Here is a 19,061-nt window from a genome sequence, read left to right on the forward strand (position 1 = left end):
TAGGGACATTGGATTGTGAGCCCCTTTGAGGGACAGCTAGTGACATGACTTTGGACCTTGTACAGCGCTGCGTAATATGATGGCGCTATATAAATACTGTGTAATAATAATATTAGGGCGATGTGGGACCGAATTGAGGAAAGAACCAGCGCCATCGAGAGATCTGCGGGATTAAAGGTAAGTGTAATTTTTTTATTTTCAGTTTAGTTCCTCTTGAGTGTACTTATCCCTTTTGCTCCTTTCCTTTGACCTTAACTTGTCATTTCCTTAGCCCTTCCTAGATGCATGCTTATCTCAATCCAATGGCTCCATTTTTACTGCTTGTTAACATTCACTGATGCAAATCTTGCACATTACAGCCCTATTAGACAGTTCTATGGGACTGTCTACAAACATGTCCTATCCCAATACACTGCCCCATAAAAGAATCAATTCATAGGACAGTGAAGACTAGCATAGATGGATGTAAACGGATTATTATTATTAATAAACAGGATTTATATACCCCCAACATATTACACAGTGCTGTACATTAAATAGGGGTTGCAAATTACAGACAATGACACAAGAGGAGGAGAGGACCCTGCCCTGAAGAGCTTACAATCTAAGAAGTATCACACTATAGGAGGGGAGATATGTAGTGGTGGGTAAGGTAGTGAGGGTTTAAGAGAGCGAAAAAGATAGTCGGCAAGTTTGAAAAAATGGGTTTTGAGTGCTCTTTTAAATAAGCAGAAAGCAAGAGCAAGCCTAATAGGAGGAGGAAGACCATTCCAGAGAGTGGGGGCAGCTCTAGAGAAGTCAAGATAAAATAGAATTGACGGATCAAGGTGAGAATTCATCTGTAGAGGATGACAGGTTAGGTTATGTCATAGAAATAGGTAAAAAGAATGAATACGCATTGATTGAAAGTGCACTGATTTGCCACTATAAATGCGTCCTAAAGAAGAGAGAGAGAAGAATCACATTACAGAGGAGCTGGATGAAGCAGCCAGGAGCCTCCCAGCAGCTGAGCAGACGTGGCAGAACAGCTGAGATCCCAAAGTAGAAACTGAAGAATAAAGACAGAGCTGTCAAACCATTCTCAGCACTGTATGGCTCTGCAAAGCTCAATGATCTCCCCCACACAGAACCAATTACTGTCACTATATGAGTTATATTAAACGTCTCCATAATCATTATAGCTGCAAAATGTTTAACTTATAAAACTTTTTTTAATAAAAATTGTGGAGTGTTGTGTAAAATCTTCTACCACATCCTCTTTTTAATTACTATTATTAATATTATTATTATTTTTAATAAAGAGTATTTATATAGCACCCACATATTATGCAGAGCTGTACATTGAATAAGGTTTGCAAATGACAGACAGATACAGACAGCGACACAGGAGGGGAGGACCCTGCCCCGAAGAGCTTACAATCTAGAAGGTGGGGGAAGTCTCACACAATAGGAGGGGAAATATGGCCCCGATTTATTTATATTCTCCAAGGCTGCAGAGAATACACTTTCAGAAGTGAAGCTGGGTGATCCAGAAAACATGGAATGGATTTTTAAAAATCATTTGCTAGCAAATGTTTTGAATCCCGGACCAGATCCAATCCAGGTTTGCTGGATCACCCAGGTTCACTTCTGAAAGTGTATTCTCTCCAGCCTTGGAGAACTTTCATAAAGAAGGGCCATGGAGTGGTGGGAAGTGTTTAATATTCACAAATTCAAAAAACATTTGGTATGGGGATTATTTGCGTGCTTACTTAATAATTTTAACACTTTCTAAACATTTTCTAAAACCATATGAAATTTCATTTCAAATCGCATAAAAAAAATTCTTACTTATGTCGACCTATTTAATATAGTTCAACTTAACACTAATTCAATAAACTTTTTATATTATACACATTCTGATTATCTCCGTTCTTGACGCGTTTCACCCCTTGGCTTCATCAGAAGGACAGATTGAAGGAGCTTTCGTCAATTTATTTCTAATTCAGAAATGCCATTCGCAAGAGTTTAAATCAGACTAATTCTTTTTTCGGTGATCATGTATACAAAGCAAGATAAGATTAGAGCATGAAAACAGCATTAGACCCTTCTCCACACCAACTAGTGTTATCAGTGAGGAAAGGAACAAACGTTATGTATACTCCATACCATTTCTTAGAGGGTGTATGTGATTTTTCTCCTCCTGATTTTATAGATTTTTTTTATCAGTATCACACTGACAAAACCCTACTCCTGAGATTACTTTTCACCCCTTCCCTCATTTGTGTTTTCCTCAGAGAGACTAGTAAAATTATTATTGAGTAAATCATAAAACTAAATATTGTATTCCTGGGGAATCAATTCTAGATGGAAGCAATCATTGGTAATTTGAACTAAAATTGAAAGTTACTTTACAAAGTTTTCTCCTATGCCCACTTGTGTCTTAAAGGAGTAAATATACTCAGCATAAAAAAATAAAAAAAAAAGGATTTATTCTTTAATAGTTTCTGCTTTAAAAATACAAACTGCGGGTCGGTTTACAAAGATGCACGAGTGATCACTGCAATCCTGCTTTATGAGAATTTTCTCATGGAATTTTTGTTAAGTCTGACCTCCAGCTTTACGTTCAGTGCTGCACAATTCAATCTTGTACCGGCTCCTCTATTGTATTGTCTAATTTGATTTCACTGCACGCTGTGAGCTTCCTATTTGAGGTTGGATGGAGAAATCCTCAGCATCATCTAGAACTTTATTCCCCGCCTGTCACTGGCCCTTTCATTTTTAGTTTTCTGGTTTTCAATCGGAGGCCGATCATTATATGAGACAGGGTGCTGTGACGTTTTTAGTTATGTTATTTATAGCACTCTGCCCACCCCTCCAACTGGCCATGATCAGCCTGCATTGCATTGAGATAAATATCCCATATGGCTGTGTCTTCTGCTGCATGCTGTAGTTGGATCCCCTGACCTCTATGTTATTGCTGTGACATGAACTAATGTAGAATCCATAGGAAGGAACAACATAGTGGGGGCCACAGTCATCCAACACCTTGGAGTATCAATGCGGAGGACCCTGACCAAGGCTGCAGTGTTGGGACAGAAGAGAGGCGGCGAAGAGAAAGGGGCCATCAAATAAATATTTATACTTCCTCTTCTATTGCACAGGTTGTCATCTTGGCATGTTTAGAGACATTACAGGGTCACTTTAAACAAATGATTTCACTTCTCAACCTCAGCCAGCCCATCAGATTTTACGGTTCACCTCCTGCTTCTTTTGGATAACTACTTTTTTTTTTCTGCTCAATGTTTCATGAAACAAAATAGACATATACACACATATACCTCCCAAAACATGGCCTGTAACATGCAGACATGTAACCATTGCTCATACCTCTGTCTGCTCCATCAGATTTGAGCCGTACAGTCCAGCTTCTGGAGCCAGTCGAGCCAGGTACCGGATAATGGAGTTCACGTCATTGAAAGTTACCCCTCTGCAAGTGAAAAAAAACAAAGATTATTAAAGGCCAATACTACCCAAAATATTATTACAGTAACTGCAGGAAAGTTTAATGAGGGGGCTGTTATTTTATATATAATATATATATGTGGGCGCCAGCAGCAAGATACCCCCACCACATTTTCCATTAGGAACCATCTAGACCCCGAAATGTCCAATTAGCAATTATGTAAAATAATGAAATCATTTAGACTGCAACCTCTGTTTAAGGTAGTGTGGACAGAGCTGAAATCTCAGCATGCGGATATAGAAACTAAAAGAAGAGATTCACTGACCATCTATCACCCGGTGAATGCATCTTTGCAGGTAGAATATCTCTTATTTTACATGAAGGATCCGAATCAAGTTATGCTGGTTGGTTTCATAGACAATTTTTATTGATTCCAACCATTTCCAGCCAGCTTTGGATCATGTAAAAGCACATGTTCTTAAAGGACAATTACTTAAAAGACATTTAAAAATAGCCTGAACTTGGGCTTTGTTGAAAGTGTACAATTGTCCAGGTTATATATGGTACCTTTATTATGGGAAACCTATAAGGCAGAGGCTGAAACTGCTGTAGGTTACTGCTGTGGGAGCCCTCCTAAAATCTAAGGCTATGGGGATATTGCCATGAGGTTGCAGCACTGTTACCGCAGCCTCGGGGGAACCCCTACCGGGAGATTCTTTGTGACGGCAGCCCAATAGGAAGTGAATGGAGCGGCAGTGAGTGGTCAAATCTGCAGACGCTGCTTCTTTAGGAACCAGTTCTGTGGAGTGCGTGAGCAAGTCAAATGAACAGCCTGCAAGGTGCCAGCCTTGCATGCTCGCTCAATCCTGAGGTAGGGTTGAATATGCCCTGATTTAAGAATGCCCAGAAAAGTGAATCTCATCCACCATTGGCTTCTAGACCAATGCATGCCAAGCATTCTACAAACAGGGATGGTATAAATATATACAACTGCTACATTCACCCCCACAAGATGCCACAGAGAATGCTCACCATGGAGTACAAACAAGCTTTTAGCAGGCATACAACAGGTTTGCAGAACAAGTAGTGGCCACCATTATCACCATTTAGATCAATAAAACCAACAGGGAAAACTTTAGTGTATACTTTACTCACGCTGACTCTCGCAGGATGGTCTCCTTCCCATTCTCCACTTGGATCTCTACTTTGCCTTTGAGATGGTCCACAATCCATAGTACAGCTGCAAGAAGAAATCAGTATTACAAAAACATCTATAGCAAAAAAAAATGCAATGATATCACTTTGTTGGTGCATTTGTTTTTGTAATCCTACAGTATATTTGTGTGATATATAAAGTCCAAACATATCCCCGGTACTTTACATTAAACCAAACCAATATTTTTGGGTTTGGATGGAATGTGGAAGTGTTCAAACAGCTTATGAGGTTTATTGATAATGTGAGGAGAGATCCAAAGGATTACACATCGCCAAGAAAGGAATATAGAAATCATCCAATAAGGAATTCCAATGTGTAAAGGTGGCAGAACTTTTCAGTAACTAGCCAGGTGGTTAGTGAGAAGTGCCGGGTGGTGCACCCAACTAAAAGGGCCTGGGAAGAACACTTAATTCTTTACATTATCCAAAGATAGATTTTGGATATAGAATTTGAAAGTTATTTAATTCAAACATGCCATCAATACTCACTACTTACCCCCCATTGCATATCCCCTCTCCTATTGTGTGATACCCCCCCCCCCCAGATTGTAAGCTCTTCGGGGGAATGTCCTCTCCTCCTGTGTCACTGTCTGTATCTGTCTGTCATTTGCAACCCCTATTTAATGTACAGCGCTGCATAATATGTCGGCACTATTTAAATCCTGTGTAATAATAATAAGCTGTACACCTGCCGCCTCCTCTTCAGCACTCACATTACATTGGTGGGTATAACCTGATCTTTGCTAAAACTGACTATAGGCACACCTCCCACATGGCACACTGTTTAATATTAATAAGCATTACTATTTTTTTCATCTAAACCATTTAATTACTTATTTTAATAATTTAATATTTTGAATTTGATGCCAAAGCATTCCAACAGTGGTATTGGTTACCATTACATTTAAGTTGTACCAATTGAGCTACTAACTTCTATCTACATAACAGGTTCTACCAGTGCAAGTGCTGATTAATGGGTCAAGGGAATCCAGTTATTGCACACACCCAGGATTAGTACACAAATAAAAATGAATAGAGTATAATAATATATAATTAGTAAAAACAAACAGTTTTCCTTCTAAGAAAAGTTAGTTGCATTGCAAAATGTTCAAATTCATTCAAATTCATCACCAAAATATAAATAGAATCGAACCAGTCAGAAAGTAAGAAATTAAACATTGGTGTCAAACACATGCACTATTGTTTGCACTATTTAGTTTATCCTCAAGGTTGACAATGAAGTTGCGGTGCAGTTAACCCTTTCTTATACTAGTGAACCTAGCTTGCATCAGCCCCATGGAGAGTGAATGGGGGTGACAGAGGGTGGCACAGTATCATTCACTGCTACCTGCTGTCAGAGGACGATGAGGCCTGTACACACGGCAGCTTCTCGTCCGAATCAGACGAGATGCATCTGGTATGTGTATGTAGCCTAAGCCATGTTGGTAGGAGCATAAATGACCACTAATTTTTATCAGCAGCAACAATTTCATCCATACACACTTCTTCAGCTTAAAGCATACCAATACTCAGAATTTCCACTTTACATAAAAGGGTAGAGAACTCTTTTATGTAGGGTAAAAATTCAGGGTTTTTTCTTGTTTTTTAAGGTGCAACACCCTTTTTAAAAAACAAAAAAAAAAGGGTGCAGCACCACCCCCTAATTCTCGCCCGCCTAGGAAGTCGAGAATGAATACCTACGTCAGCCATCCCGGGAGGCTCTTGGGCGCTCCTTCTATGCATGCTTAAGCATCTCGGGCATGCGTAGAAGGAGCCTTTTTGGTCAAACAGCAAAATTTGCAAATCTCACACATGCGCAGCGAGATCGGCAAATTTTTTTTCATCCTACGTCACGCGATTTCGCGCCTGGGTCGAGTGACGTAGGATGAAGAACCCAGAAGAAAAGACTAAATGGCGGCGCCTGAAGCGCGGGCTCCGGGGCGGTTGCCAGGATGACACGGGACCAGATGCCAGACACCTTCGGAGTGATCGGCCTTGCCCTGCAGGATTGAAGGTAACTGTGTTTTTTGTGTTTAGAGTATAGTTCTTCTTTAAGGCCCCATGGAAAATAAAAGTATTAAACCATTACAACCTATGAAGAATACAGGGGAAAACATTTTGAATCTCCAGAAGGAATATAGGTATATAAAAAACTTGGACAGGACGAAATGGACAATCTTTCCAAGAGATGAAGATAAAAAATAGGTTGATAATACAAACATGCAAAAAAAAAAAAAAAAAAAACGATTTTTTTGTAGATTCTGAATATAACTGGTAAATAGTATACAAAATGTTCCCCGCATTCTTTGCGACTACAGAAGCGAAAGATCAAAGTAGGGAAGAATCCATCCATAGTTAGCCCTCTGGCCTTTGCAGCGCTAGGTCCCAGGTTTGAAACTTGGCCAGGACATTATCTGCATGGAGTTTGCACGATCTCCCCGTGTTTGTGTGGGTTTCCTCCCACATTCCAAAAACATGCAGTAATGTTAATTGGCTTCCCCCAAATTGACCTTAGACTGTATTAAAGACTTAGGATTATGGTAGGGACATTAGATTGTGAGCTCCTTTGAGAGAGCTAGTGACATGACTATGGACTTTGTACAGCGCTGTGTAATATGTCGGCACTATATAAACTGTATATTAATAGGCCATAATTTTCTCGCAAATGCTGACAGCAAATTGGTGGTAACAGCAGGTTTTGTGACATTTTCTGCATGATCCAAATACCAATACCAGTAAAGATTGCTTTGTATGAAACACCCTAATGTGCATCCGTAATGGAGAGAAGCGGCTGAATCACCATGAAGCAGAAGAGACAGAACCATTACCGAGCCCATTAGCTTCCTTCCAAATGGCTGTTTGGCTTTATTTTAGGACTGTAAGCCGTGTTGCATTATGCATTGCTCCATCCATTAATCAACCCAGATCGATCTTAGGAAAAGAAAAGTAGAAGTGACGTCCTGCTGGCGAGAGAAAAAGTAGTTTTATGTCCGGTATTAAACTTAAGAGACTTAAAAGACGCAACCATGGGGCAGTTCTCTGATGGTTGGTAGATCCATGGGGGTCACACACAGTTAATTTAGAATAATATAGTTGTCAAAAAGGAGCTTTGGGGCCATTTCAGACGCGCAGCTCAAATTAATGGGAGAGGTTGCAGCAGATCACTGCGCAGTTCCCAAAAGTCTGAAGATTTGCGCCACGGCCAAAGCCGCATGCAAACCTGGTTACTTGCGGTGCAGTTCACTGCTCCTGGTTTGCAATCTGCACAGAGTCACATCAGGGGTTCAATAGGACCCTTATACGATTCTCACTGGCAACATTTTTGCTGGAACTGAAGTTAAGAGAAGATAAAAAATTCAAAAAACGTTCGGTTGCCACCAAAACAGTAAAAGAAGGGAAATCTTCCAGTGGGAACTCCTGTTCCGGGGACAACCGCTAGAAGTGTTTTCTCTCACTTTGCAAAAGTTTTCTCTCCCTTTCCGTTGTGTTTATATTATACAGTGCTCAACCTAGAATTTCTTTAAGTTTGGTGAGAAGAAATTATAGGCGGGTGGCAGCCTGCCTATATTGTTATTGTGACCCAACTCTTCAATATCCACTCAAAAAAAGCCGGGTGGTGCGCCCAGCTAACAAGGGCTGGGGAGAACAATGTTATAGTTATAAATATTAAATGAGACACAGATTTCAGAGTTCATTGTTTCACCCAAAGTCTGGTCTGCAATGGCCAATTTAGCCCCAAAAGCTGCAGAGAACAAGTTGAAAATTGCAGAGGTCCAATCAGAAACAAGAGACCTGGCCTAATTCCATAAGTTTAGGTTCTGGTTAAATTATATACAGATCTAGAAATATTTACTAAAATCAAAATACTTTAGGTTCAGCTTTTATTCGAAAAAGTCAACTTATGAAATTAAAAAACGAAGTGTTACATCGGGAGCTGATGAGTGACAAATACCCAGGTGGGCACACATATGGTAAAAGATCATGATGGGGGGGGGTAGAAATCTGATAAAGCACAAAAAATGGCAGAAGGTGGGGCAGCGACACAATGTCTGCAGAACTGCATGGTCGGCAAGTTGATGTCATCATCTTCCTTCAACCAAGAAGCAATATAGGGCATTAAGATTGGAGAATCACAGTCACTTTGCTATTGTTTCTTCCAGCAGGTACATTGGACCTTATTTGTTTACAGTTCTCCAAGACTGGAGAAGATGGAGAATCATGGAAAAACCTGGGTGACCTAGTCAACAAGAAATGGGTCTTTTTATTATTTGGCAATATGTTTTCGATCTTTAACTAAATCCATTCCAGGTTTTCTGGATCACCCAGGTTCTCCCATAATAGTCTACCTTCTTCAGTCTTGGAGAGCTTTAATAAATCAGGCCCAATGTATTACAAACGTTCTGTGTTGCCCTTTTCAGATTTAGACCCAACGCACAGGCAGACGATGAAGAACATTCACCACCTTGGGGGTTTCTGAGGCTGGAATACACATCCAGATGTAGCATCAGCTTTTGAAAATACAGAATATAATAGGAAAACCTTACACAAGAACATTTCAAAGAGATTCTCTAAAGCCACAGCACCTGTTCAAGCAGATGAGCAATGACAGGATGAAAGATGTGCCAGGAAAAAAAAAAGAATTAACCATGGACTGTAATATTAACATATGACTATGGTAGGGACATTAGATTGTGAGCTTCTTTGATGGACAGCTAGTGATATGACTATGGACTTTGTACCGCGCTGCATAATATGTTGGTGCTATATAAATACTGGATAATTGTAATAGCAAAATTAGTGATCACAGTTTTTGTTGCATTAGGAATCCAGTAATCCCGATCATTCTGTCAGCTTTCTACCTACCCCTCATCCCTAATATGTTGTATTGTGAACCAACTTTTCACTAAGCACCAGTAAGTACTGCGCTATGTAATATTGTGGAGCTATAAAAATAATGTGTAATAACAATAATAATACTAAAAAGTTGGGTCACAAAATAGGGGCCACCATATGGCTATAATTTCTTCCCACCCAGCCTAAAAATTTCTGGATTGAACATTTTATATATATAAAATCACCAATCATATAACACTCAAATAAGATGGGGCTGGCTTAATAACTGCATGCAGGCAGGATTCTTATTGCAGAAAGAACTGCCCGTTCTACACTGAGCTGCGCATGCGCGGGAGTTACATCATCCCAGCCTAGCCAATCATGATGGCCCAAGATCTAAACCAGGAGAAAGACCAGTTAATGATGGCTACGCCCATGATGGAGCAAGAACAGGTGAGTGTAATATTAAAAAAAAAGGACAATCAGGCAGGTAAGCTTATTATTATTATTATTATTATTATTATTATTAAACAGGATTTATATAGCACCAATACATTACGCAGCACTGTACAATAAATAGGGGTTGAAAATGACAGACAGACACAGACAGTGATACAGGAGGAGAGGACCCTGCCCCGAAGAGCTTACAATCTAGTGGGAGATATGTAGTGGTGGGAAGTAGTGACAGTTTCAAAAGACAGAAGAAGACGGGTAGGCAAGTTTGAAAAGATTGGTTTTTTGAGCGCTCTTTTAAATGAGGAGAAAGTAGGAGCAAGCTGAAGAGAATGAGGAAGAGAATGAGGAGTTGGGGCAGCTCTAGAGAAGTCTTGTATCCGTGTGTGATGAGGTTATGAGTGAGGAAGTCATTAGTAGGTCATTGGAGGAGAGAAGAGAGTGGCTAGGGGTTTATTTTTTAGGGCAGGAATGTAAGTGGGACAAGAACTGTGTAGGGATTCGAAAGCAAAGCACAGGAGCTTGCATTTGATTCTAAGGTGAAATGGAAGCCAATGGAGAGAACTACAAAGAGATGCAGCAGATCCTGCAATGAGCGACCTGCCTGGTTGTTGTTTTTTTATTGTTAATGTTTAGTTCCACTTTAAATGCCCATCAGTGTATTTGTAGCTTTCAGTATTTCACAGAAGAATTTTACTTTCGTTAAAAAACTCATCAGGAACTGAAACAAAATTTCTACAAATTTGAATTTCCTTCTTGTCTCTGACACAGTTGTCACGAATCAGGAAGATTTGCCCAGGTATGATTTTTGGATCACCCATCACTTCCTGTCTCAGTGACAATGATCACCAGGACAGAGAGGGTGAATCTCCCTCCTCAACGGGGATACAGACAGGTCTAAAATGGGACATCATTCCTTATCAATCTCTAATCAATAAAACATGGCTATCCTTGCATTTCAATAGAGATTGTACAGTTTCTTATCTCTCGTCTGGACTACGGTAACCTCCCCCTCTCTGGTATTCCACTAACCCGACTCTCTTCTCTACAATCTAATATGAATGCTGCAGCCAGACTCATCCATCCTTCCCACCGCTCCTCTTCCGCTACATCTCTTTGTAGTTCTCTCTATTGGCTTCCATTTCACCTTAGAATCAAATTTAAGCTCCTGTGCTTTGCCTTCAAATCCCTCCACAGTTCTTGTCCCACTTACCTCTCTGACCTGATAGAAAAATACCCCTCTAGCCGCTCCCTCCGCTCCTCCAATGACCTACTAATGACTTCCTCACTCATAACCTCATCACATGCACGGCTCCAAGACTTTTCTAGAGCTGCCCCAACTCTCTGGAATGGTCTTCCTCGTCCTATTGGGCTTGCTCCTACTTTCTGCTCATTTAACTTAAAACCCATTTTTTCAAACTTGCCTACCCATCTTCTTAATGCTCACTACTTCCTACCATTCCATATCTCCCCCTTCTACTGTGTGATACTTCCCTCACCTCTTAGATTGTAAGCTCTTCGGGGTAGGGTCCTCTCCTCCTCCTGTGTCACTGTCTGTCTTTTATTTGCAATCCCTATTTAATGTACAGCGCTGCGTAACATGTTGGCGCTATATAAATCCAGTTAAATAATAAAACATAATGAGCCGGTATTATATGAGCATACAGGCGATGCTAAATCAGAGCCCCCGCTGTGTTGTAAAGCCCCCGATGCTGGGTGTGGGGGAATTGGATGGAACAGGATGATGAAACCTGATGTAAAGTCATTTGCTTTGTTAATACAAGAAGAAAGCTCCAGCACAGAGCCGGCCTCATCTAATCATTATCCAACTGATGTAATCCAGAGGAAAGAGTCATAAAAAGCCAAATCATACAAACTTATCAACCATGCAAAGGGGAACACCCCACAGCCAATCAGAATTCATCCCAGAACATTAAAACCTTCACAGCCAATCAGAGATCATCTGGCACCAATCCAACCCCAGAACATTGAAACCCTTACAGCTGCTGGGGTAACAATATTTGGTAAATTCATTTTCTGTTCTGAAAGTTTCTCTTTCAGTGTTATTAAATGTTTTTATTATTTAGAAGCATCTGCATGGAGTTTGCAGGTTCTCCCTGTGTTTGTGTGCGTTTCCTCCGGGTATTCCGGTTTCCTCCCACATTCCAAAAACATGCAGTTATGTTAATTGTCCTCCCCCCAAAATTAACCTTAGACTGTATTAATGACACATGACTATGGTAGGGCCATTAGATTGTGAGCTCCTTAGAGGGACAGCTAGTCACATGACTATGGTCTTTGTACAGCGCTGCATAATGTGTTAGCGCTATATAAATACTGTGTAATAATGACAAAACTAGTGTTCCCAGTTGTTTTTGTTATAGGAATCCAGTAATCCCAATCATTTTGTCAGCTCTCCACTGACCCCCCCACTTATTTGTTGTATTGTGACCCACCTTTTCAGTAAGCACCCAAAAACACCCTGTGATAAATGGAACCCTTTGGGACCCCATCAAGTGGGGGAAGGGAATCAGTGAAGGATAACACTTTTTCTGGAACCTCAGAGATCAGTGGATGGGTCCCCTACAAGGCCAAAGAAATCAGTGAGGGGACACACTGCATGACCCCAAAAATAAATGTGGTGGAGGGACACTTTTTGGGACCCCAGAATCAGTGAGGACAGTCACTGGGATCCGGGTAATAAGCATGAACTTGCTGGGAGCTCAGCCATCAGTCAGCCCCACTTCAGGACCCCAGTGATCAGAGGAAGACATTTTGGGACCCCATAGATCAGTCGATCATCCTCCAGTACTCCGGTGATCAAGAGGAGACCCCTCTGTAATCCCATGATCAGGGGGACACCCGGGGGCCCAAATAATCTGAATTAAATCAATGAGATCCAAGCAATCAGTTAGCCACCCTTCAGGACCCCCGATAGATGGGGGGCCACTCCGAGAATAACATGATCGGGGGGCACACTGCAGGAACCTCAGCAATTGAGGGGAGACAATCTAGGGCCCCCATGATTGGAGGGACACTCCAGGAACCCCAGTAAATAGAGGCAGGGCACACTCAAGAAACCCCAGCAATTAGGGGGGGACATTTTAGGAACCCTGTCAATTGGGGTGGTTTTCTCCTGGAACCCCAGGGGCAAGGGGACACACTCCAGGACCCCAATGATCAGGGGGGACAACCTGGGAACCCCAGCAAATAGAGGCAGGGCACACTCCAAGAACCCTGACAATTGGGGGGACTCTGTGAACCTCCATGATGGGAGGGCACTACAGAACCCCCATGATTGGGGGGACACCTTGCGAACCCCCTGGCAATTGGGAGGGCACACTCCAGGAACCCCAACGATTGGGAGACATGCCAGGAAACATGGCAATTGGGGGGACACTCCAGGAAACCCCCATGATGAAGGGCACACTCCAGGAACCCTGACAATTGGGGGGGGCACTCTAGAAACCATGGTGATTGGGGGGGACACCATGGAAACCCCCATGATGGAGGGGACACTCCAGGAACACCAGAAATTGGGGGGCTTCACTCCAAGACCCCCAGGGACGAGGGGACACACTTCAGGACCCCTATGATCAGGGAAGGAACCCCGGCAACTGAGGGGCCACTCTCTAGAAACCCAGCATTTAGGGGTCCAATCTACAGAAGCCCACTAATCACTGGGGCCCCACAGAATTAGCCATTGATCATCATACCATTGCTCTGTCACCTGTCAGTACAATGTAGGTACCACAAACAATGGATGACAATGACACCCAGACCGCACACCCTGGGCTCATCCCTGGCACCCACAGCCATTATACCCCAAATGGTCCCCCAGCCACCATCTGGAGCCTCTCTGCCCCGACCCTGCCAGTCACATTGAGCGATGGAGGTGAGAGTGCCCCCTACAGGCTGTCATTACCCAGTGGAGGGCTGCTGGACACGGTCAGGTTGGGTGCCATGCTCTCTCTCCCTCTCCTGCTTCAGATCCCGCAGGCTGCCACGAAGCTCCCGACTGAATGAGAAAGAACTCAGGGGCTTCCGGCACTCACATGCTCAGCACAGCCCTCCGCCGGCCCACTGACAGATGCACACTTCCGCTACAGGGAAGCCATCTTGGCAAATACTCAGCGCGCAGCCATCTTTGTTGAGGGCAATACAGTGCGCAGTGCAAAGTATGAGAAAGGTTTAGCCCGGAACGCCGCCTGTCATCGCCATGGTTACAGTTCAGTCTCGCGTGCCTCACAGAGATACGCAGTACGATTTGCAGTACCGGGAGACAACGCTGGGGGGAGCTTGCTCTCCTTATCACGTGACAGGCAGCTGATGCAATATTTGTATTTAGCTTTGCAATATTTTGGCCATGATGTGTCAGGGAAGGATAGAACCTTTTCTTCTGTCAAAAACTAATTATATCATGCAGTGTCAGCTGCTGTGTGGCCCCCATAGAGTGTCCCCAACAAAATGATGGGGTCCCAGAGAGTGTCCTCTACTAATCACTAGTGCCTTGAGAGCCCCCGTGACTAGACACTATGATATAAGAGAGCGCCCCCCACTGGACGTTATGATCCAAGGGAGCGCCCCCCACTTGACGCTATGATCCAAGAGAGTGCCCCCCGCTGGACGCTATGATCCAAGAGAGCACCCCCCACTGGACACTATGATACAAGAAAGCGCCCCCCACTGGATGTTATGATCCAAGGGAGCGCCCCCCTCTGGACGCTATGATCCAAGAGAGCGCCCCCCACTGGACGCTATGATCCAAGAGAGCGCCCCCCACTGGCCACTATGATCCAAGAGAGTGCCCCCCACTGGACACTATGATACAAAAGAGCGCCCCCCACTGGACGCTATAATACAAGAGAGCGCCCCCCACTGGACACTATGATACAAGAGAGCGCCCCCCACTGGACACTATGGTACAGGAGAGTGCCCCCCCACTGGCCACTATGATCCAAGAGAATGCCCCCCACTGGACACTATGATACAAGAGAGCGCCCGCGACTGGACACTATGATACAAGAGAGCGCCCCCCACAGGACGTTATGATCCAAGAGAGCGCCCCCCACTGGATGCTATGATCCAAGAGAGCGCCCCCCACTGGACACTATGATACAAGAGAGCGCCCCCCACTGGACGTTATGATCCAAGAGAGCGCCCCCACTGGACGCTATAATACAAGAGAGCGCCCCCCACTGGACACTATGATACAAGAGAGCGCCCCCCACTGGACACTATGGTACAAGAGAGTGCCCCCCCACTGGCCGCTATGATACAAGAGAGCGCCCCCCACTGGCCACTATGATCCAAGAGAATGCCCCCCACTGGACACTATGATACGAGAGCGCCCGTGACTGGACACTATGATACAAGAGAGCGCCCCCCCACTGGCCGCTATGATACAAGAGAGTGCCCCCCCACTGGCCACTATGATCCAAGAGAATGCCCCCCACTGGACACTATGATACAAGAGAGCGCCCGCGACTGGACACTATGATACAAGAGAGCGCCCCCCACAGGACGTTATGATCCAAGAGAGCGCCCCCCACTGGACGCTATGATCCAAGAGAGCGTCCCCCACTGAACGCTATGATCCAGTAGAGCGCCCCCCACTGGACACTATGATCCAAGAGAGCGCCCCCCACTGGACACTATGATACAAGAGAGCGCCCCCCACAGGACGTTATGATCCAAGAGAGCGCCCCCCACTGGACACTATGATACAAGAGAGCGCCCCCCATTGGACGTTATGATCCAAGAGAGCGCCCCCACTGGATGCTATGATCCAAGAGAGCGCCCCCCACTGGATGCTATGATCCAAGAGAGCGCCCCTCACTGATTTTTATAGTCCTGGATTGTGTCTAAGGGTGCAAGAAAAATCCTCATTGATATTCGGGGTGCTGAACAGTGTTCCTGTTAAATGCTGGGGTCCCAGAATGTGTTCCCACCGATCTTTACCATTCTAAAGAGTAATGACCTGATTGTTGGGGTCCCAAAGCATGTCTCTGCTGCCCCTATAGAATGAGCCATCAATCGCTGGGGTTCAGACAGTGTCCAAGCTAATCGTTGGACCCCAGAGATGGTCTATGTTGATTGCTAAGGTAATGATGAGTGTCCACATGGGTCGCTGGGGTCCAGGACAGTGTCCATCTCTAAATCCTAAGGTCCCACAGAATGCCCCCTGCCTGATCACTAAGGTGAATGTCCCCTTTCTAATTGCTAAAGTATTGATCACGAGGGTCCAAAACAAACTGATCATTTGGGTATTGAGCAGTGTTATTGCTAAATGGTGGGGACACAAAGAGTATCTCAGCTCATCCCCAGGCTCCCAGAGAGACATATTTCATCTTGTTTTACTTTGACAGTGTTTGAGGATAGATTTATTGAACCAACGTACTTGAAAGGATAAGTTCACCACGCTAAGAAGCTGGGGCAATGTCACAGCACCAAGCAGTTACAAAGCAGACCAATGTAGCCTCTGCTCCTTGGCCTTACCTCCCAAGCTGACATTCACTCAGGTGGGACCCGGATGGATAGGCTGTGGGGAGTTGCAGTGGGATCCATTTTGCATGCTGTATCTCTGGTTAAGCCAGCAGATGGTGATTTAGGTTCATCTTCACAAGTGACTATGTCAGAGGAAAGACTAATCCCCTTTTGGATGGTTCAAATCAACGTTTCGGTCACACAGAGTAAGCAGTGTTTGCTGTTAATGAGCTAAACGGTAGTGCTCTGGAAATCCTTAGTCTTTTTTATTTTATTCATAAACAATAAAACAAAAAAAACATTGTAGAGTAGCTTCCCACCTGCTGTTTGTTTCTATATTCCCTTCACTCTAGATGGTTTCTGTCAGTCAGCAGGGACCGGACTGGTCAGTGGCAGCTTGGATTAAGAGCCACTAGCTGCACAAAATGTCGGCTGGTGGCTCTCAAAGGAAGAGATTTAATATTTTATCCCCAACACAGGGCGTTGTGCTAGAGAATGTTAATATACAGACAGCAGGTTGGATAGAGATAATCTGCTAGATTCCCAGAATATTTCCTGGTTTTGATATATCTCACGTACAATACCTTAGGTGATTGTTACACTTTCTAATTAAACCTTTGTAAATCTCCTGTTTAATATTTTCCATTAAAACAAACATAATTAGAATTACATATATATTACCTGTCAAAGGATTTATATTTCTGTGCAGGCGGGGGTATTATTCACACCTCTCTATGTACCCAGCAAGTTCCCTCTACTGCTCTACTTATCTATAGTTGGACCCAGGTGATGATATTTAGGATTCATTGTCCCATACGCAGGCTCAAGAGCAGACAATGGAAGCTGAACTGGTAAACCAGTAAACCATTGTCTCATCTTTCTGTATGTAATGGACTGACGATGTGTAAATGACATGTACATTAAACAGTGTATTTAGCTGGGTTGATAACATAATTTATATTAATATACAGTATATATATATATATATATATATATATATATATATAGCGCCTACATAATATGCAGCGCTGTACAAAGTCTACAGTCATTTCACTAGCTGTCCCTCAAAGAGGCTCACAATCTAATGTCCCTACCATAGTCATAAGGTCAATTTTAGGGGGAAGCCAATTAACCTAACTGCATGTTTTTGGAATGTGGGAGGAAACCCAAAAAAAACGGGGAGAACCTGCAAACTCCCTGCAGATAGTGTCCTGGCCGAGATGCAAACCTCAGACCTAGAGCTGCAAAGGCCGGAGTGCTAACCTCTTGACCTACCATGCTGTTGTAATGTTATCATAAACTATGACTATTGCTTTTCTTTTTGCTCTTTTTTAATATCTCCTGTCCTAAAGCTTTTTCCATCTGCTTGGCATAGGATCTATAACACATCTCACCAGTGGAGTAAGAGGCTTGTGTATGACTGTTAACACTTCACTCCTCCATTGCTGAATGGTCTTCAGCTTGTTCTGGGTTTGAGCGGACTTGTGACCTTGAAATGTTCTTTGAAGTCTCAGACCTGACTCTTGACCTACTGTTTGAATTACCCCTGGTTTTGGTGCTTGGATTCAGACCTCAACTTGCTACCTGACCCTGCTCCAGCTTATTGCTTTGTACTGTACCTGCCAGGAAGGTAACAATCTCAGTCTGTCTCCTGACTGTGTTTCTGTCTGCGACTGTACCTTGTAAGACCTCCAGACCTCTACAGTTTTCATGCTCCTGGCCTAAATCTGCTTCCTGACCAGTGCTTCCACCTGTTATCTACAGTATCTTGTCTGACGGTGACTTCTTCATTAACACTGGAGCCCTCAAACTACAGCATAAAATAATAGTTTATTTATAATCATTACACAGTATTTTATATAGCGCCATCATATCACGCAGTGCTGTACAAAGTCCATAGTCATGTCACTAGCTGTCCCTCAAAGAAGCTCACAATCTAATGTCCCTACCATAGTCATATGTCATTATCACAGTCTAAGGTCAATTTTGGGGGGGAAGCCAACTAACTTACCTGCATGTTTTTGGGATGTGCGAGGAAACCGGAGTACCTAGAGGAAACCCACACAGACATGGGGAGAACCTGCAAACTCCATGCTGATAGTATCCTGGCCGAGATTCATACCTGGGACCTAGCAGTGCAAAGGCCAGAATACTAAAATTGTAGACCACTGTGCTGCCATATAATTATCATAAACTCCTAGCGCTGCAAAGGCTAGAGCACCAAACCTCTGAGCCACCGTTCTGCCCCTTAATCCCCTGCAGACACTTTTTTGGGAAATACAGAGGGCAGTACTCAGAACCAGGTAATAATTTTTTATTATTTTCTAGACCAATCAAAAGATAAAGCTGCTATGGAGATTCATCTCCAGAAGTCCCATGTATCAGAAGTCCCATGTACACAAGATACAAGTGTGCAGGGATCCCCCATCTGAACTTCCTAGGCCTTGTCCCCTGTGTGTAAAAGTTCCAGCATTGCAAAAGTCAAGCTTTTTTGATCAGGTACTAACTTGCCCGCCTTCCCAATCTCCCCTTTTACCCGATGGCAGCCCTGGGTGTAGATATTACTAATCAGCAATGTCCTTCAAGTCATTTTAGGATTTTCACAATTAGTTTGAAATCAAGTATAAAT

The 19,061-nt window shown here is 43.4% G+C and overlaps 1 protein-coding gene across 1 annotated transcript in view; it reads right to left on the reverse strand.

Moving 5' to 3' along the window:
- Positions 1–14,024, reverse strand: part of EPRS1 (glutamyl-prolyl-tRNA synthetase 1) — a 50,599-nt gene extending 36,575 nt beyond the window's left edge. Inside the window, exons 1-3 of the mRNA XM_072410294.1 lie at positions 13,872–14,024; positions 4,601–4,685; positions 3,370–3,469 (exon numbers count right to left, since the gene is read on the reverse strand). Of these exons, the coding sequence (XP_072266395.1) occupies positions 3,370–3,469; positions 4,601–4,685; positions 13,872–13,911 (225 nt within the window). The 5' untranslated portion in view covers positions 13,912–14,024. The remainder of the gene's footprint in view (positions 1–3,369; positions 3,470–4,600; positions 4,686–13,871) is intronic.
- Between the last annotated feature and the right edge of the window lie 5,037 nt (positions 14,025–19,061).

The sequence above is a fragment of the Pyxicephalus adspersus genome, chromosome 4 (assembly GCF_032062135.1).
Source record: "Pyxicephalus adspersus chromosome 4, UCB_Pads_2.0, whole genome shotgun sequence".
NCBI classification, from domain to species: Eukaryota; Metazoa; Chordata; class Amphibia; order Anura; family Pyxicephalidae; genus Pyxicephalus; species Pyxicephalus adspersus.